We start from the raw sequence: 20,288 nt of genomic DNA, 5'->3' as shown, positions 1-20,288 counted from the left end.
GCTAATTCATGTTCCTCTTCCCCTGGTCTTACTTCTTTATCTCAGTTTTGCTTTACCATTTTAACAGTTGCATGAGTGATCCTTTTTAAGTCACATCAAATCTCATATGGGAAGCATAAGGGCATGAACGATTGAATTAGTTAATAAATCAAACATAAATCACTGGACTTTTTCATGAAATATGCTTCATATTATAACATTGAGCTTCAAGATAAATATATTAGTCAAGACTCTTTGGGGGAGAGGTGGTAGTGGTGGTATTTACAGACTTATTTAACTAGTGAGTCCAGACTGCAGCTGGCTTCAGGCACAGCTGAATCCAAGAGCTCAATAATAGCAGCAGGACAGTGTCTCTTTGCCTCTCAGCCCTGTTCTTCTCTGTGTAACTTTCAGTTTTAGTTTTCACTGTATTGTGGCAAAGATGTCCATGAGGGCATCTCTAAGCCTACATCATACTAGTTCAGGAATCAGAATATAAGAAGAGTGATTCTCCCCCAGTAGTTGCCCCAAGAGTTCTGGGGCTAATTCTCATTGGCCTATAGTGGATTCCATTGCTGTCCTATGTGAATCATTGGCCGGACCTATATCACATGGCCATCCTTGAAGCAAGGATGGAGGAAGCTCAGAACTACCTGATACATCTAAACTGACAATGGGGGAGAGATGTTTTCCTAAATCAAAAAAGGAGGGTGCTGAACTCATGAAGGGAGCATGAATTCCTGACAGGAAAAAAAGGAGCAGATGTCCATTACAATAAGTACTCGTATATTTTCCAGAACTTTGATAAAATTGTTCACTTCACTGTTTGATGTATGTTTCTTCCTTGATAGACCTACACTCGATGATCAGAAATATTCAGTCTTACAAGGAAATAAAAGGTAGGAGTGCCTTCAATGGAGTTTCCTTCAATCTGCTCCAGTTTGTGCAACTCCTGGAGACATTTGTTGGTGAAGATGCCCCCTTGAGTGTCAGCGAAGCCCTCACCTCCTTTTTTAAGAAGGGCTTTGTTGAAACAAAAGAAGAGAAAAGGAGTGGCTTAGAAGAGGTGAGTAATATTATTTATCAGTAAAACAGGTGAGGTCACTATTATAAATAAATCTATCAATCTCAGTTGCTCCTAGTCTAGCTCTTCTTAAATAACTTACAACCAAACCTATCCCTTTAGTTCAACCAGCATGGCCATTAAATACTTCATTTGAATGTCAAATATTCTAAGATCACACTCCAGAGAACTCATTCTCCTAGTAAGAACATGATTTCTGATGGCAGGTGATGGTTTATTTTACAGCTGTGTTTTTGCTCCTCTGAAGCTGGAAGAGCAGACTCCGAGGAACAGAAATGTGTATATACAAAGATGTGTGTTTGTGTGTGTGTGTGTGTGTGTGTGTGTGTGTGTGTGTGTGTGTGTGCACTGTCTGCTGTGTGAGTGCATTTGCAAATGCACATACGTAGGGGTACAGTTGTGGCTTGAATATATATTTTTATTCATGTGCACCAAGGTAGTACATATTTCTTAAGAAATTACTACTTACTTAGGTGATAAATGCAAACACATTAGCTGATATAAACAACTTATGTACTCTTATACGAAACACATAAATCAGGTTCACCAGGCATATTCAGTAAACTTATCAGTCTTATGAGTCTTCTCAACCTAATCTAGAGTTGATATTCCTTTTGCCTCCTCAACTGCTATTCCCCCCATTTAATCAAATGGTATATGTTCACTTTCTTTTAGCAACAAAATTAAATTACTGTCTAGTTGACATAATCTAGTAAAAAAGTCTAAACAGTAAATAAAATTAATATCAAGTTAGGTCAATGTTAAATATAAAAAAGAATTTTTGAACACAGTCATTTTTTTGTTGTTTGAACACTGCCATCCAACCCCCTTTACTACAAAACATATTCCATCAAGAAGCCAGGCAGAGCACCCCATGTTTTATCACATTCTTGAACAACTAGTAAGGGAGTGGAAAGGAATGAATCAAAGATTCTCAAGGAGTGAGTCCCCTTCCTAAATTAATGTGTTTTAGCTCAATGCAGAGAATGCCTGCTTCTTGGCTTAAGGTGAAACAAAGAAATGATATTTAGAGAACTAAAATTAAATGCTTCATTTAAAAAATTTTTTTAATTAAAAATTTTTTTAAATAATAAAAAATTAAATGCTTCATTTTACCATTCATATTTATGCTTAGTCCCAAAGCAAAGCTGTTTCTATAAAAAGTGCTGCACTTTGGGGGGAATAAGCCTAAGATGCCAGCTAGCACAATACGGTGTATCTTCTGTGCTTTGTTATCCTGTTTGTATCCTAGGCTAGACAAAATGCTTCCCAAGTCCGACGGGGACTTCTCCTAAATGCCCTCTTTCAGAAGTGGGACTGTGATAGCTCAGGCTTCCTGGATCTGAATGAAGTTGATGAACTCTTGTATACATACAAGGAGGGAATGGAAAAGGAATCTATGAAGAAAGGTAAAAATGTAAGAATTTTCTTAAGTTGTGGTAACAACTTGGCTTCAAGTTTCCCGGTATTATGGCATATATACAGTTAAAACACTGGTTGGTCTAAAACCATGAGATACCACTTCACACCTACTAGTGTGGCTATAATTTTTTTTGAGCTTTATTGAGATATAATTGACATGTAACATTGTGTAAGTTTAAGATGTACGATGTATTGATTTGATGCACATATATTGTGAAATGATTACCACAGTAGCTTAGTTAATACTTCCATCACCTCACACAATACCATTTCTTTTTTTGTGATGAGAACATTTAGGATCTCCTCTCTTAGAAACTTTCAAGTATACAACGCAATATTAACTATAATCACCATGCTGTACATTTAGAATCCCAGAACTTTTCTTATAATGAAAGCTTGTACACTTTGACCAACATCTCCCCATTTCCCCCACCCCCAGCCCCTGGCAACTACCATTCTACACTCTGTTTCTGTGAGTTTGGCTTTTTCAGATTCCACATATAAGTGAGATCATACAGTATTTGTGTTTGTCTGACTTATTTCTCTTAGCATAATGCCCTCAAGGTCCATCCATGTTGTTGCAAATGACAGGATTTCCTTCTTTCCCATGGCTCAGTAATATTCCATGGTATATGTGTCATTCACATATATACATACATATATATATAATTCATATGTCATACACACACACACACACACACACACACACACACACACACACCATGATTCTTTATCCATTAATTCGTTGACAGACGCTTAGGTTGTTTCCATATCTTGGCTATTGTGAATAATTCTGCAATGAATATGAGATGCAGATATCCCTTCGAGATAGTGATTTTATTTCCTTCAGATATATAGCCAGAAGTAGGATTCCTGGATCATTTGGTAGTTCTATTTTTAATTTTTTGAGGAACCTCCACCTGTTTTCCACAGTAACTATACCAATTTACATTCCCACCAACAGTCCACAAGGGTTCCCTTTTCTTCACATCCTTACCAACACTTGTTATCTCTTGTCTTTTTGATGAGAGTCATTCTAACAAGTGTGATGTGATATCTCATTGTGGTTTTGATTTGCATTTCCCCGATGATTAATGATGTTTGAGCATCTTTTCATGCACCTTTGGTCATTTGCATGTCTTCTTTGGAAAAGTATCTATTCAGTTCCTCTGCCCATTTTTCCACCAGATTTTTTGTTTCTATTGAGTTGTATGAGTTCCTTATGTATTCTGGATATTAACCCCTTATCAGATATATGATTTGCAAATATTTTCTCCCATACTGTAGGTGTTCATTTTGTGGCTACTTTTGCTGTGCAGAAGGTTTTTAGTTTGATGTAGCCCCACTAATTTATTTTTGCTTTTGTTGCTCATGTAGTATGACTATAATTTTTAAAATGGAAAATAACAGTGTTTGCAAGGATATGGAGAAATTGGAACCCTTGTGCATTGCTGGTGGGAATATAGAAAATGTCAGAGCAATCAGGAGTTGAATTGTTGTCCAAGACCTTAACTGTACTTAGTTAGATTCCTTTTGTGCACCTGGCTACCCATGCTCTTGGGATTAAAAGAATCCAAACCACTCCACAGTTCTGCCTATTTTCCCTTCTTGTTTTATCTTTCCGCTTCTACAAGGTCTGATTCACCTCTCAAGTCTGAATGGCTTGCAAGTTTCCCCTGAAGTTACTTAACTTCTTATTCTCCTTAATGACTTTTTCTTATCCTATATTATATTTTTCTCTTCTGATTGATTCTTCTCAATCAAAAGCTACTAAAAATCTTATTCTAATGTAATAAGTTCTCTCCTTCATTTGCTTAGATCCCAGTATAAATGATTTTGCTCTTCACTGGGTTTAAGGATTTATCTGATTACTTTAGCATAACAGATTTCAAATTCTTGAAGTATGTAGTACATGAGGGAAAGAGCAATCAGAGTTAGTTAAGGTCTTCAACCCTTTCAGAAATGAACGTAACCAATACGTTGATCTTCAAAGGTACCTAAGTTTATCAACTGTCATGTGTTCTTCATTAACTATGCCTTCTACAAACTGTACATTATACTACACTACTTGTCTTAGACTGCCTCCAAAGACAATTTACTTAATGAAGCTTCAAAAGGCATAATGAGGTGGTTTCCACTTACAAGATGGGAAAACTTCATAACAGAGAACTATGTTCCACAGAGGAAAAGATACTACACAATGGTCAGGAGAGCTGGGTTCCAATACTGGATCTTTCACTAAACGGTCACAAGACCATGGGCAAGTTACTGAACCTCTATAGAGTCAGGTGTCCACATGGGTAAAATGAAGGAGTTGGACACGATGGATTCTAGAATTTAAGGGACCTAAGGATGATGTTATAAGGTTTCACCTGGCTGAGTGGTAGAATTAAAACAAAACAATAACAGATGACATAAGAGTCATCTTGAGTTCAGTATAGGAAGTCACTGTAAGATGTTCCAGTGGACTTGAGGTGCCTTTGATATGCCTGGTTTTCCATGGGAAGCAGTTGTCAGAGGCTTCAATTTGCTGTAAGAGAGGAGAATGAAAATTTCCCCCACAGATGAATGAACTTTTGATTAGTTCTTGGTTTTGTATTTATGTCTTTTAGCTAAACTACACATCCAATTTCCAAAGCCACACCCTGGTCACGAAGTGAGGTTGTCTTCCAAACAGTTTCAGAAATACATAGAATTGGTTGTATCTGAACTCAGGGGCAATGAAGATCAAGTTCTGGAAAGCGTTGTGGAGTTTCTGATGAATACTTTAGAAAGGAGCCGTGTTGAGAGTCTGAGAAATTGTGCCAGACAAAAGTGGCTGCACCAAATCCAACGTGCTGCAGAGACAAGTGGGGTATCCCTGGAGCCAGTGTACGCAGAGACCTTTAAGGCCCTCACCCAGGTGTGTTTTCTAAAATGATATACAAGAGAAAAATTTTCTTACAATAGGTGATGTGCAATGGTTACAAAGGAGGAACACACTAAATTCTCTTGAGAAATTGCTGCTATAGATGTTTTATTCACTCCGATACTTTACAATGACCCAAAGCCTAGTAAAGTTGCAACTGGAATGATTGCAAGTTGGCAAGCAGAGAGGAAAGGTAGAAGAAATAAAATTATGTCTTGGGATTCCTAATTTCATTTGTGCCAAAAGTCAGATAAGCCTAGAACAGACAATAAAGTGACATTAAAAAACAACCGTGGGCTTCCCTGGTGGCGCAGTGGTTGAGAGTCTGCCTGCCGATGCAGGGGACATGGGTTTGTGCCCCGGTCCGGGAAGATCCCACATGCCGCGGAGCGGCTGGGCCCGTGAGCCATGGCCGCTGAGCCTGCGCATCCGGAGCCTGTGCTCCGCAGCGGGAGAGGCCACAACAGTGAGAGGCCCGTGTACCGCCAAAAAAACCCCCAAAAAACAAAAACCGTGAGGAATGTTCATTGCAGCACTATTTACAATAGCCAGAACATGGAAGCAACCTAAGTGTCCATCGACAGATGAATGGTTAAAGAAGATGTGGCACATATATGCAATGGAATATTACTCAGCCATAAAAAGTAACGAAATTGAGTTATTTGTAGTGAGGTGGATGGACCTAGAGTCTGTCATACAGAGTGAAGTAAGTCGGAAAGAGAAAAACAAATACCGTATGCTAACACATATATATAGAATCTAAAAAAAAAAAAAAGGTTCTGATGAACCTAGGGGCAGGACAGGAATAAACACGCAGACGTAGAGAATGGACTTGAGGACATGGGGAGGGGGAAGGGTAAGCTGGGACGAAGTAAGAGAGTAGCATGGACATATATACACTACCAAATGTAAAATAGCTAGCAAGTGGGAAGCAGCTGCATAGCACAGGGAGATCAACTCGATGCTTTGTGACCACCTAGAGGGGTGGGATAGGGAGGGTGAGAGGGAGACGCAAGAGGGAAGGGATATGGGGATATATGTATACATATAGCTGATTCACTTTGTTATACAGCAGAAACTAACACAGCATTGTAAAGCAATTACACTCCAAGAAAGATGTTAAAAAAAAAAATAGCCATGAGGAGATGTACATGCAGTTTAAGCTACATTTCCCTTGCATGATGTTTTGGGAGTCAGTTTTAAAAGGAACTATTTAAATCATAAAGTCATTATAAAGTAGAATCCAACATGACACTATATTTCATAGCACTGCCTAGAAACAATCTGAGACTATCACAGAATCCTGTCACTTAAAATACATGACCTGGATGGACCACTGTCCACAGCTCTACTGCTACCTCAGACACTCCCAGCTTGCTGCTCTTTCCAGGCAGAAATAGCATGGCTGTCTTCTACATATATCACAGCTTCCATTGATCCAGGGAAACTAAGTTGTTCATCTCAGCTAAATAGCAGCACTTGATTATGGGAATCATCTCCTGAATGGCTGAATTTTCCAATATAGTTGGAAATGATGTGACCAGCAACAGGAGGACAATCAAGAAAAAAAGATATTGCTCCAACTTGCTTCAGAGATCTGCAGTACCCTAAGATGCATCTTGTTTTAAAAAACTATTTATTTTTGACTGTGTTGGGTCTCATTGCTGTGTGCGGGCTTTCTCTAGTTGCGGTGAACGGGGGCTACTCTGTTGCAGTGCACGGGCTTCTCATTGCGGTGGCTTCTCTTGTTGCAGAGCATGGGCTGTAGGCGTGTGGGCTTCAGTAGTTGTGGCACACGGGCTCAGTAGTTGTGGCTCACAGGCTCTAGAGCGCAGGCTCAGTAGTTGTGGCGCACGGGCTTAGTTGCTTCACGGCATGTGGGATTTTCCCAGACCAGGGCTCGAACCCATGTCCCCTGCGTTGGCAGGCAGATTCTTAACCACTGCGCCACCAGGGAAGCCCACCCTAAGATACATCTTAATACATCTTTGTTAGTTAGCCTATTGATCTTCTATGTAGAAAAGGAGGAATCAAGGCAGAAGGGAAAAGAAAAGCACAAAGAGCAAACCCAAGTACACAGAAAGAGGAGACAAATATCAGAGAAAGTGTCTCTCATGTCCCCAATTTATGGGCATATTTAATATATGTGTTAACATATAATATTGTTATAATATTTTAGGTACAGCGAATTCTCAGTTATTTTAATTAGAAATAGTAGTTGAGTAAAGTCTGCAATCTGTATCCACAAGTAATCCTTTCCTGAAATGATGTAAATCAAATGTCATAGCCAAACAATGTTAAGAATTTCTTGAGAGCATTTTTTCCCATATTCACATCATAGTAGATGGTTAAGAAATATGAATGAAATGAAGTCATCTTGTTGCCCTCTAAAATAAGTACTTTTAACTGAAGCCCATACAACATGAGTATGGTTCAAAGGGATCCAAGTTTTAAACCTCTAAATTTAAGTAGACCTGGCAGGTTTTTTTTTTTTTAAGTAAACTAGTCTGATTGACATAGTGTATATCTATTCCACTCACTAAATCTCAGGTTTCAGGAAGAGCTGTGGTGTCAGCTTTTCTCCCACTGCCTATGAATGGTAATATCTGCATCATTTATTCAGGAAAGTTAAATTATCGGGTTCAGATACACAAACTGGCTAATGAAGGGAGACATGATTAAGAGAATAGCTCTTTGGCTATTGGCAAATAAATGGTCAGAAACATTTTGCCATAGGATGCTGAAGCCCATGGAAATAAGAAGATCAGTGCTCACATTTCCCTCTTAGAAGAAAACCTACTACTGCCTGATAGAGGGAAGGTTCTATTGAAGAACATAGCTTGTACTTTAGACGATGCTCCATTTGTACTGAACAAAGTGCTCTACAGGGACATGAAGGGGATCAGGTAAGAATATCTTGAAGAGGTTGGTTTCACCCTTCTAAAAAAAATAATTCCTTTTGTGAAGTAAACTAGCATTGAAATCCTAGTTAGCTGCCCAAGAGAGAAATGCCTCAGATCACCAAACTTTCTAGAGCAGGAGGTGATGGGTTTCCAGTCTTGGATGGTTTCACCTGGTTGTTTCTAGAGTTCACTCTTAGGCGTTAATTTTCCATGTAAGGACTCTGCTTCACAGTTTCAGTTCAATTATTTCTGCCTACTCTGTAAGTTATGTCTCCTGCATCCTTTTTATATATGTTTTCTCTGTTATGATCTAAGCTTTTTTTTTTTACTCTATGTCAACTTTTATTGATATTATTTTCCTTTGTAGCAGTCTTTCCCCAACAACATTTAGAGTCCCACATCAAATGCAGCTGGATATTGCAACCATTATAACAATATAATCGCTATTAATTCCTTGCACTTTCCATCGTGTCCCCCTATCTGACTGTATCTGGCTCATCCATCCTCATTTTTTTCTGAGCAACATCTTTCTTCTTCTATATACACACCATTAAGCTTATTTTTTAAATCTTTCTCTCAAGTCAGACTCTCCTAACTGGTAATTTTATCTGAGTCCACTTCTCTGACATATAATACTAATGATTATGAATGGTTGGATCTAGTTTCCTGCATGGTTTAATCTAAAGCCCCCTCCTGTTGCCTTTCTCCCATCCTCATATTCCTATTTCTCAGCTTTACAGTAGTGGATGAAGGGAAGCCAATACACGTCCCCCAAGTTCAGAACCATGGGAACATCTTTTTCTGGAACCATTCCCGCAAGAAGAACGATCAAAATGGGTCATTCCTGGCTCTGCCTCTTCAGGATGCATATATGAGGATCTTTGGGGTCTTGGCTGTCGACACCTTAAGAGATCCCCAGAAAATAAACATCTTCCTACCCCATGAGATCAAATTCTATCAGGTAAGGCACAGAAAAATTCTTCAAGGTCTGTGGTAGGGAAGTCTTTCCTTCTATACTTTTTAAAAAACAAAGATGAAAGTGAAGCTATGTATACAGATAGTGTCATCATACTTGTATCAGTCTTTGGAGAGGCTCCCCATTACACATGGAAGGACTCAGCCTCAGTTGTCCATCTATGTCTCAGCCTGTCTGGGAAGATTGTTAATATGTGTCTGATTGCATTAATCATAGGAACAGCATTTTCTGCTATAGAACTGAAATCCAACTATTAGACTACTAACTAAAACCCAAAAAGTAGGAATGAACTTTTAGAAGGGACATATTAATGTTTTATTAATAGTGGTACCTTGAAATCCTTTGCTGTTTCCACAAGTGGTTCTAAATATGATATGCCTTCCTATAGTTCTTATTTCAGTGTTATAATTTTTGAGGATAAAAAATGAAGGAAAAGCCTAAATGTTTCTCGAGTATTCGTGTTTTCATGTTAGATCTCAAAAAGGAGAGGCACTTTTAAGACTATAAAGTAACTGGACCATTTCTACAAGCATTTAAATTTAATTTTATGAATAGAAATTTCAGTGAAGGAAGATTGAAAACCTTTATGGAGGCAATGGACTGGGACATAGCAGCAATCAGGAAGTTGCTATCATTTGTTCCCCTGTATGCTCTTGATGTTTATTTACCATTATTTAAATTTTTCTCCTCTCATTTACTGGATGTACAACTGAGGAAAGTGGTAGAATCATTTTCCCTGGACATCTTTTTTAATAATAAGTTTCATCTTTTTTAACAATAAGAATCATGTGAAGATATTAAGAAGCAAAATGGAAGAGTATGGAGCTATCAGTAGGTGAACTATTTATGGTCTTATTAGAGAATATGTCAAAGTGAATTCCAAATTGACTCTCTAGCCCTTGGAGGTAAAGGCTCCTGGGTTACCCTTAGATGCCTTGGGTCCTAATATAAAATGCAGATATTTTTGAAGAATTTTTGGTTCCTAGAGTTTCTTGACAAGAAGACCACAGATGGGTTCTAAGGACTTCCTGTCCCTTCTCTGTAGAACAGGCTCTCTTTACGTATCTAAGATGATGGTGTACTCTAGCGTGTTGCAGGCCTTGGAACCCAGCACACCTGTACTGCTTGCTGATCTGATGACAGTAGCCTTGTAAAGATGCAGACATTAATATTGCATCAGATCAGGGCAGCTCTTACCCATCTGTCCAAGGTTGGCATCAGTTCTTGGCTTTTAAACCTTTTTTTCTCATTTCAAAGTTTATCTTGTTCTTCTGACACTATTTTCTGATAGCACATATCACAGATTTCACTGGATGATTGTCAGGAAACACAGTAAGTTAGGTTGATCTTATGGTAGATCTCTCCTTACTTTTGATTTCACTGTGATTGATCCTTTTTTCATAGTAGAATCTGGAACACTGCCTTTTGAGAATTGATGAATAATTTGTAGGAAGTAGATTATCAATTAAAAAGATAATCCAATTGATGCATTACTAATTATTTTGGTGTTTTAAATAGAAAAGGCAATTTAAATTTTCTGTCTCTACAGGGAGTTGCCCATGTTTTTAGTACTGCCTATCACTACGTCCACAGCCGAGAGCATATCCTGCATGTTGTGATCACTGGCATCAGCTGGCTCTACAACATCACATCCAGCATCACTGCCATCACTACATACTTCACTGAGCCTAGCCCAGCGAAGGTAGGCAAGGCTGGGCAGTGTTAGACTGCCCCAGGTTAACAGAGTTTCTAGATACTATTGTCTTGCTCGTATTTTAAAGCATATTCAGTTAGCTATTATGCTATGACCCCAACTCAAGATCCTTGGCTGTGAGTGGCAGAAATCCATCAAACTGCCTTAGGCAAAGGGGGGCAGATTGATTAACTCAGGTAACCAAATGAAGAAGGGGCAGGAGTCAGGCTGGCTTCCGGGATGACCATCTGGGCTCTCTCATGTTATTTCTCTTCCCAGTTCTCACGTTTGCTTCCCTCTGCACTTTGGCTTTGCCCTTCTGGCTAAAGACAGGTTTTTTTCTACAGGGCAAGCCTGATGCTTAGTAACTAAAGAAGAATTTTTCTTTCCTGTTCCAATTTGGAAAAACCAAGGAAAGAAAACTCGTTTTGATCTATCCTGAGATATGCCCCTCCTGGCCAGGGTGGGAAATTTACAGTAACTGGCAGACCCCACCAGGATGATATGGGTGAACTGGGAAGGGATGAGGCACCCCTGTTTTGGAAGGACACCTTATATCACGCCAATCAAAAAAAGAAAAAAAAAGGCTCCCTATCTACAATATGATGAATTTTTGATGAATGTTTGCTTTGCTTCTTTACACTTAATGTTAATGTTAGGATTTTTCATGTGATAAGAATGGATGGAAAGGGGTCTTCGTTTCAAGAAGGCTAAACTATTCTGCACGGTGCCTGATCAGGTGGTGGCAACACGTTGATTGTCTTTCAGTCCTTTACCTGGCCGTCCCACAGGTGCCTCTCCCCTTCCTTTTTGGCTTCTTTTCCTTCCTTCCCTCCAGGTCCCCGCTTCCCTCCTTCAGTGGCTGGATCAAGCTGATGAGGCCTTGGCTAAAGAGGGCAGAATCACAGACCTCTCTGATGGGGTGACCAGGCCAAGGAGGTGGAGAATGCCTAGTTGTGGGTGCTGCTTCTGGGGTGGGGTGGGGGTGGGAGCCTTCAAGTGCCTTCTGAACTGGGGCGGACCACCTGGTGTGTATGTGTTGGGTGGGCGGCGGTGAGAACCTCTCAGTATAGGGGGCAGACCACCAGGTCCCATAGGCCACAGACACAGTGGGGCCATAGCGTGTGTGGTCTGGGGAGCATTCCACTTGGCCAGCGTCTAAGCACTTTGTTGGAGCCCTCAGAGAAACAGCACCTAGGGCCCATGAAGAAGGTTAACATCGCCTATAGCAGTCAGCAAGAAGCGCAGCTGAAGGGGCGTGTAGTTTCAGAATTGTAATGCTGTGGACAAGACCACAAGGGTCACTATCCATCTGACCCAAGGCCATCTTATGGAGGTGGAGACCATATCCCGACGGGGAGAGGAGGACCACTCAGCAGCCAGGGTCTGGGTGGGGTCACGGCCAGGTAGAGACCAGTACAGCCTGTCCAAGCCTGTAGTCAGGGGTTTGTCCTAGGTGGGAGATACTAGGTGAGGTTTTGATGTTAAAAGTGGCTGAGGATGGCTGTAGGGATACCTTTTTTTAAAGCATTCAACTATGGTAACTTAATAAGCCTCTCCCTTACTTTATGCAGCCCCTCCAGATCTACTCTCCTCTCTTCTCCAGCTCGCTCTGTACCTCAGAAAGTAGACTGAATCAATGGACTCCTTGGCCTTTAGCTTCTTCTTGGGATTGTCCAATGAGAGGCACCAGTAGGAGATTGGTGGGTAGAAGGAGAGGGAGGCTCTCCTTCTGCTTTTGGCTCTCCCCTCTGCCAGGTTGCTGTGGGTTAGCTGTGTTCTTCGACTAAAGGCCACTGTACCTTTAGTCAAGTGGCCCTCTCCCTCTCCTGTCTTCTCCAAGTTCCAGTAATTGCTTCCATCCCTTGCCTCTTCAGGCTAAAAGTGGTAGCAGCGCCCCATTGTTACTAGGCCTGGGATTCTAAGTACTGCCCATGCTTTCATAAATAGTCCCTTTATTAAACTCTCTTCAAATTAGCCAGTACTGGTGTGTCATCTGCTTCCTCCTGACATCCTGACTGATACAAATTATAAAGTAGATTCTGAGACATCCCACCTCACCTCATGCCCATGTTTCTGTAAGGTACAGAGTCATGGAGGAAAAAGAGTTCTCACTCTTTTGACAATAACTATAAATGAGGGAACATAGGAGTTTCAATTTCTCTTAGATATGAAACTCAGGCTATCTCTTTTATTGTGAATAATAATAAATATCATTATTATTATTATTTATTTAGTTTATCACCCCAAAGCACCTATGTCTAACTATTTCTTTGGAGCACCGAATTTGTTAAATATTTAACTGTGGTAGGCTGAATAATGTTTCCCCCCACCAAGACGTCCATATCCTAATTCCTGGAACCTGTAAATATGTTACCTTAGTGGCAAAAGGAATTTTGCAGACATGATTAGTATTAAGGACCTTGAGAAAGGGAGAGTGTCCTGGATTAGCCAGGTAGGCCCTATCGATTATACGTGTCCTTAAAAGCAGATAACCTTTTCTGGCTATGGTCCCTGAAAGGTGAAAGGATGGAAGAAGAGTCAGAGCGATGGCAGTGTGAGAGAGTTGACACTCTGTTGCTGGTTCTGAAGCTGTACAAAGACCCAAGGTCGCTAGGAGCTAAGGGCAGCCCCCAGCTGACAGCCAGCAAGGAGACCAAGACCTCAGTCTCTTACTTTCCTGAGGTCTAACATGTGCCTGGTTTGCTATCTTAAGTTATATCAAGTAGGCTTTTGAAAAAACAAAAGCCAGAGATTAGCAGGTGATTTCTGCTTTCCACCTCTCCACATTTCTTTTCTTAGGCAGCACAAACTTTCTGCTTGAGTGGGGAGGAGGGTGGTATACAATACCACAATTAATGTTTCACATCCCACCATACATAATAGAAACCTTTTTAAAAATTTTTCTTTTATTTTGGCTGTGCTGGGTCTTCGTTGCGGTGCGCAGGCTCTTTGTTTCCGGCTTCTCTCTAGTTGCAGCACACAGGCTCTCTAGTTGTGGCATGCAGGTTTAGTTCCCCCACCACATGTGGGATCTTAGTTCCCCGACCAGGGATCAAACCCCCAACCCCAGCATTGGAAGGCAGATTCTTAACCACTGGACCACCAGGGAAGTCATGAAACCTTTTTTTTTTTTTTAACCTCAGAGACTTCAAAAATGCTGTTACCCTGCCCAGAACATTCCCCCCACTTCACTCCATCACGCTTAGGTCCTACCTGAAGCAAACTACAAACTTTACCAAGAGACATAAATTTTTTTCATAAAGTTAAAAAGTCATATCATGATTATTTTCACAAGAAGACCACTTTTTAAAAATATAATTTCTTACCAAAATTATTTTTAAATTTAACAAAATTCCAAGGTAAATTCCAGCATGATTTTTTAAATTGGCCAAATGATTTTAATCTTCATTTGGAAGAAGAATAAATGCATGAGAATAGCTAAGAAAATGAAGGATAGGAGGGAATTTACAGCCATGGTCTGAGGAAGGATGGCTGATTCTATTTCTAAGATTGAAATGATTAAAGCGAGGTTGATACATTGATGACATAAAAATGTAAAACTTTCCTGCATCAAAGTTATAAACACAACTAATTGCCACATATCTGACAAAGGATTAACAGTGTTATATAAAAGTCAATGAGATTTTGAAAATCCAAAATAAAAATAAGCAAAGGACAATTTTATTTAAACAAAAAACCTCATGCAAATGGTCAATAAACATGGGAAAAAATGTTCAATTGTTCTCATAATGAAATAAATACAAAGTTAAGTAGAAGATAATTTCTTACCTAATAAATTGAAAAAGATTTTTTTTAAATATAATTTGAAATGTCTGTTAGACATCTAAGTGGAGATATTGAATAGGCAGTTGGATATATGAGCTTAGTGTTTGGGAGAAATCCAGACTGGTAAATAAATTATATTTAAAACTACTCGAGTGGTTACACATTGTGAATGTATTTAATCCCACTGAATTGCACACTTATGAATGGTTAAAATGATAATATTATGCTGTGTATATTTTACCAAAACAAAACAAAAATCATGAGACTGGATGGGATGACCAATAGAATGAGTGAGGATAGGAAAAAAAAAATTCTGAGACCCAAACCTTGAGGCCCAAGTGTTTGGCATCATTGTGGCTCAAAATTATATTGACCTTGACCTATAATTTGAAAAACATTTTATATTACCTAAGCTTTTCTGATTTTTTTCTATTTATTTGTCCCCAAAAGTCTTAATGAGAGTATGAAGTCTGGGGGACTTCCTGGTGGTCCAGTGGTTAAGAATCTGCCTTCCAATGCAGGGGACAGGGGTTTGATCCCTGGTCGGGGAACTAAGATCCCACATGCCTCGGGGCAACTAAGCTGGTGCACTGCAGTTACTGACCCCACAGACCACAACTAGAGAGAAGCCGACGTGCCACAACGAAGAGCACGCACGCTGCCCATGCACCACACCTAAGACCCTGATGCAACCAAAAACAAATAAATATTTTTTAAAAAAGAGAGAGAGTATGAAGTCTAAGTACTCCTTTCTCTAATGATATCTCTGCCTCTTTTCAAGGATTCAGACTATGTTTTACGAAATATGATGGTCACAGGGCACCTGGGTCTAACAGAAATCCACAGGAATCCCCCTATCATCTTTAGGAAGACTTGCATCTTCAGGTATGAGACATACCTCATGGTCTGTTTTGTTTGACTGCCAGCTTCTGCCTCTTATTAATATACACTGGCTCTCATTCTGATTGGGTTTTAAAGAAAAATTACTGCAGACCTTTGTCTGCCTGGGTCCTTTCCCCCTCAAGTCCTTTTTAAAACAGATTTCAATTTAGTGTTTTATTTTCTATAATTGTCCTGTAAACATGGAATTAACAAAAACCCACCATGGTTATGAAAAATACACCCACATCACTTAATCAGAGCTCATCCTCTTAATGTTAACTAGCCTGTGGACTTGTATTTTTTATTTAAAGAAGACAGTCTGGGGCAAAGATGGGGAGGAGGCAAAGAATGTTGCCTTTAATAAACCCCCAGTTCTAGATAACCTTGAATGCCTCTCACCTGTGGAATGCAAAGACTATTAAACTGTGGACAGATGCAAAACAGATCTTAACTAGAATACATCTTTTGCAAAAAGGGACCACTGCTTCTTAGAGGGTCAGCATAGTTGAATAGGCGGTAACCTATCTCAGACTAGTAGGCTAATTTGACATTTAAGTACCTATGTTAATTCAATTTCAGTTTGGCCTCATACCAGAATGTTCATTCAGTTTTAAGCTCTTTTCCATACAGTTATTCCTTGTGCTGGTCAAGAGTTCTACAGGAGTCCTTGTAACATCCAGACTTATAACCTCGGATTTCTGTGTGTAACTTAGAGTAGGTGCTATTTTTTTTTTTTTTTTTTTGGCGGTACGCGGGCCTCTCACTGTTGTGGCCTCTCCCGTTGCGGAGCACAGGCTCCGGACACGCAGGCTCAGCGGCCATGGCTCACGGGCCCAGCCGCTCCGTGGCATGTGGGATCTTCCTGGACTGGGGCACAAACCCGTGTCCCCTGCATCGACAGGCGGACTGTCAACCACTGCGCCACCAGGGAAGCCCAGAGCAGGTGCTTTTTGAGGACCTCTGTTGACCAAGAAAGCTTAGCATGATGCATCATTACTATGGTTATCATAAAGACACGAAGTGATGGCTCAGCTGCAGCAAGGGGTAGGAATAGCAAAAGAAGGACATAACCTTCCCTATCATCATAGGATTGATGTTATGAACTATAAGTGTGCTTTTTTTTGGCCATGCCCTGCAGCATATGGAATCTTAGTTCCCCGACCAGGGATCGAACCCCTGTCCCCTGCAGTGGAAGCACGGAATCCTAACCACGAGGGAATTCCCTCAACGTGCTTTTGAGGCTATGCAAAGCACCAACATTTTTACAAATACCTCAAAGGAATGACATCTCAATATCATGTAAGGACTTCCCTGATGGTCCAGTGGTTAAGACTCTGGGCTTCCACTGCAGAGGGCGGGGGTTTGATCCCTGGTTAAGGAAGTTCCGCATGCCAAAGTTCGGCCAAAAAAAAAAAAAAGATACACTCAATATCATGTAGATGGGGAAAGAGAGAAAGAGATAAAAAGAGATACCTCACTAGAGAAAAAAGAAGCCACTACATTTCTATGAAAACCGCAGGTCCCTCACTGAAGCAGGTGCCCTGCCCAGATCCCCATGTACCTTCTGCAAGGGGCCAGGTCCTACTGCTAATGACTTACACTGTAACTTTCTCTGGAGGAGCACCCTTGAGCAATGGGAGCCTCTCACCAGGAGGTGCCTAAGAGTTCTGTAAACACCCTCTCCACACACAACCCAAGCAGATTAGAGCTCTAATGACTGACAAAAGGCCTCTCCCCTGCCTCAAGGTGGAGGAGAGTCTGGGCACAATTTGCCTTCCAGAGCTCCCCTTGGGATCAGACTGAGGCTAGAGTTCACCTGAAATCACATTCTTGCTTAGCTCCTCCCCCTTGCCTATCGTGCTTTTCTCAGACCCTTACAGGTTTCTCCTGAGAGCACTCCCTCAATAAATCATTTGCACAGAGCATCCCTTTTCTCAGGCTCTGCTTCTAGGGCACCTGACCTAACACGCTCATTGTTCCTTCAGGCGTTCAACCAATATGTATTGGACAATATTTAAACAAAAAACAAATACCCTCAGATAAGGATAAGTATATAGTAAAAACAATAAGGCAGAGTATTAGGGTGGAGCGAGACTCAGGTGCAGCTATTTTAGATTGTGGGGTCTGGGAGGGCTTCTCTATGAGGAGCTGAGGGAAAGACCCCTGTGAACTCAAGGGGTGGAGTGGTCCAGGCAGACGAAACAGCAAAAAGGGCTGGTGCGGCTGGAGTGTAGTAGGCACAAGAGAAGATGATTCAGTATGTTTGGGTGGAATGTTATGAACAGGCTGTTGTTTTATATCCTTATGCTTATTTGGTTTTGGTTTCAGAGATTTCCTCTTTAAGTGTACAGACAGTTCAGAAGTTGTTTTGGCCTCTGTCTGTGGAGAAAACCACATAGTAGTTCCACTTCGTGAGAGAACAGGAGAAGCTTTGGGAGCTCTCGATGTTAACATTGGCAGAAGTAAGATGTTGTTGTATCGAGAATTTAAAGATCTACAGAAAATGACGAAGGTGATCCAAGTTGCCTGCAATGAAATACTGGGCGAATTATCTGGAGAAATAAAGAAAAACTATATCTTAGGTATTGTACATGTGGCGACCATCTGAATTCATGGATTTAAAAAGTTTTGGGGAAATCACAGACAATGCAATGCAGGATGCATTTTCTAAAATGAACTGTTGCAATATATAGATCTTTCCACATGGAAGGATTTCCTTCTTGCAGTCTTGGGCTGATGAGTATGGGCTATAAATTCTAGCAAAGGGTAAGGAATCACATTTTCTTGGCTAGAGTCATGGTTTTAGAACTGGAAGGACTCATAAAGGCAATATACAAGTAGCATTTATTGGGTTGGCCAAAAAGGTCATTTGGGTTTTTCTGTAACATCTTACGGAAAAACCCGAATGATCCTTCTGGCCAGCCCAATATTAAATGTCACATCATGTGTCAAGCACTTTAAATATGTTATTTCAGTTGGTCCTTACCATAACTCTATGAGGTGAATGGTGATTATTTCATTTTACAGATGAGGAAAGTAAAGTTCAGAGAAACAACTTGCACCAAATCACATAGTTAACAAGTGGTGAAGGCTGGATTTGCACCCCAGTTTGGGTGCTCTTTTCAGTACATTACACAGTGCTAACTCTTCGGAACATCTCATTTTACAGATAAAGAAGCTAACGCCCGTCAAAACAAAAGTCCAATAGCAAGCTAGTGCACGACCAAGTACAGGCCCCCGGTCCTTATGATTCCACATTCACTAGGCTACCCTTAGCACAAAATCAGTTTGGGCAGAAGGGAGGGAAGAAGGAAGCATGGAAACCTTTGGCTGCCTAGAATGGAATGACCAGAATTAGTAGAGTAACACTCTGGTGGGGTAAAACTGAAAATTTCTAGCCACTACACAATGTGGGAGAAGAAGAAAAAAGAAAAGAAAACTCATGTCTTTTGAGCATCCACTATGTGTAAGACCTGGGGCTAAGCACTTTTACATATACCATCTCCTGTAATTCCCACAGCTCAACAGGGAAGTAGGGATCAGCTCTATCCTCACAGAAAATGAAAAGGAGGCTCAGAGAGACTGCAGAACCAATAAGGGGGAAAGTAGGTATTCAAACCAAGATCTAACTCCAAAAAAGTTTCCACATTTCCTCAAAGCCTCTTCCTGTGAACTTCACCAGGTGTAATTCCATTTTTGCCTTTTGATTTCGTGACTAGAGAAACTGATTGTTTAAAACCATAGGATATGGTCTTCTTCTTCCTGAAGAAAAAAAAAGTTTTACTATATTATGTTCATAATCCTATTAAAAAGTAGTGTGTGTACTAAACAACAATGTGGGATGTCATTCAATCATTCCAGAAATTGAAAATGTGGGAGCAGTCCAGCGGGCAGGCATTCTCTTCTTCCGAGTCATGCTGAAGGAGCTACAACAGTGCCTCCGGCTGCTTACCTCCATGGACTTTGTGTCACTGTTGCTCTATGATTATGATCTTCTGGCAGAGCCAAAATCACCAGACAGCCAGTCCCAGGAGTTGGAAGCCAACATAAGACTAGTACAAGACATCCTAAAAGGGATTATCTTGTTCTTTCATCCAGAATTGGAATTATCAAGTGACTTAGGAAATTGGGATCAGTGTAAACTGGTAAGTTTTTTTTTAAGTACACTTTATTGAAAAATATCCTACACAAGTTTAGATATACAAATCATAATTGCACAAATCCTAAGTATACAAAGGCAAGAATTTTTACACAATGAACATTTGTAACAGGCACCTAGATCAAGAAACAGAACATTAGTGGCATCCCCAAAGCCGTCCTCTGTACCGTACCCTCTCCCATCACCAGCTTCTCTCACACACACACACACACACACACACACACACACACACACGCACACTCACCCTCGGGTAACCAGAATCCTGACTTCTAACACCATAGACTGGTTTTGCCTGTTTTGAAGTGTATATAAATGGAATTATGTAAACTGATGAATTGGGCACTCTACTTCCACTTGTTGATGATTCCATAACTTTTGTTCTTTGTTCACAGTACGTTAACCAATACTTAGTCGAGAATATTTGTGACTTTGATCCAACTGCTAGGAAACTGAAGGTTAATTTAAAGCTCATTGATGAATATATCAGAGGTAA

General features: G+C 40.4%; 1 protein-coding gene across 1 annotated transcript in view; it reads left to right on the top strand.

Moving 5' to 3' along the window:
• Positions 1-20,288, top strand: part of EFCAB5 (EF-hand calcium binding domain 5) — a gene marked incomplete at its 3' end in the record, with an annotated part of 113,402 nt that overhangs the window by 81,073 nt on the left and 12,041 nt on the right. Inside the window, 10 exon segments of the mRNA XM_079904136.1 lie at positions 831-1,045; positions 2,316-2,472; positions 5,098-5,387; positions 8,130-8,299; positions 9,029-9,257; positions 10,822-10,974; positions 15,536-15,639; positions 17,965-18,218; positions 19,498-19,781; positions 20,188-20,284. Of these exon segments, the coding sequence (XP_079760262.1) occupies positions 831-1,045; positions 2,316-2,472; positions 5,098-5,387; positions 8,130-8,299; positions 9,029-9,257; positions 10,822-10,974; positions 15,536-15,639; positions 17,965-18,218; positions 19,498-19,781; positions 20,188-20,284 (1,953 nt within the window).

The sequence above is a fragment of the Stenella coeruleoalba genome (genome assembly GCF_951394435.1).
Source record: "Stenella coeruleoalba genome assembly, chromosome: 19".
NCBI lineage: Eukaryota > Metazoa > Chordata > Mammalia > Artiodactyla > Delphinidae > Stenella > Stenella coeruleoalba.
Note: the sequence above shows the minus strand (reverse complement) of the source record. Positions and strands in the feature narration are given on the sequence as shown.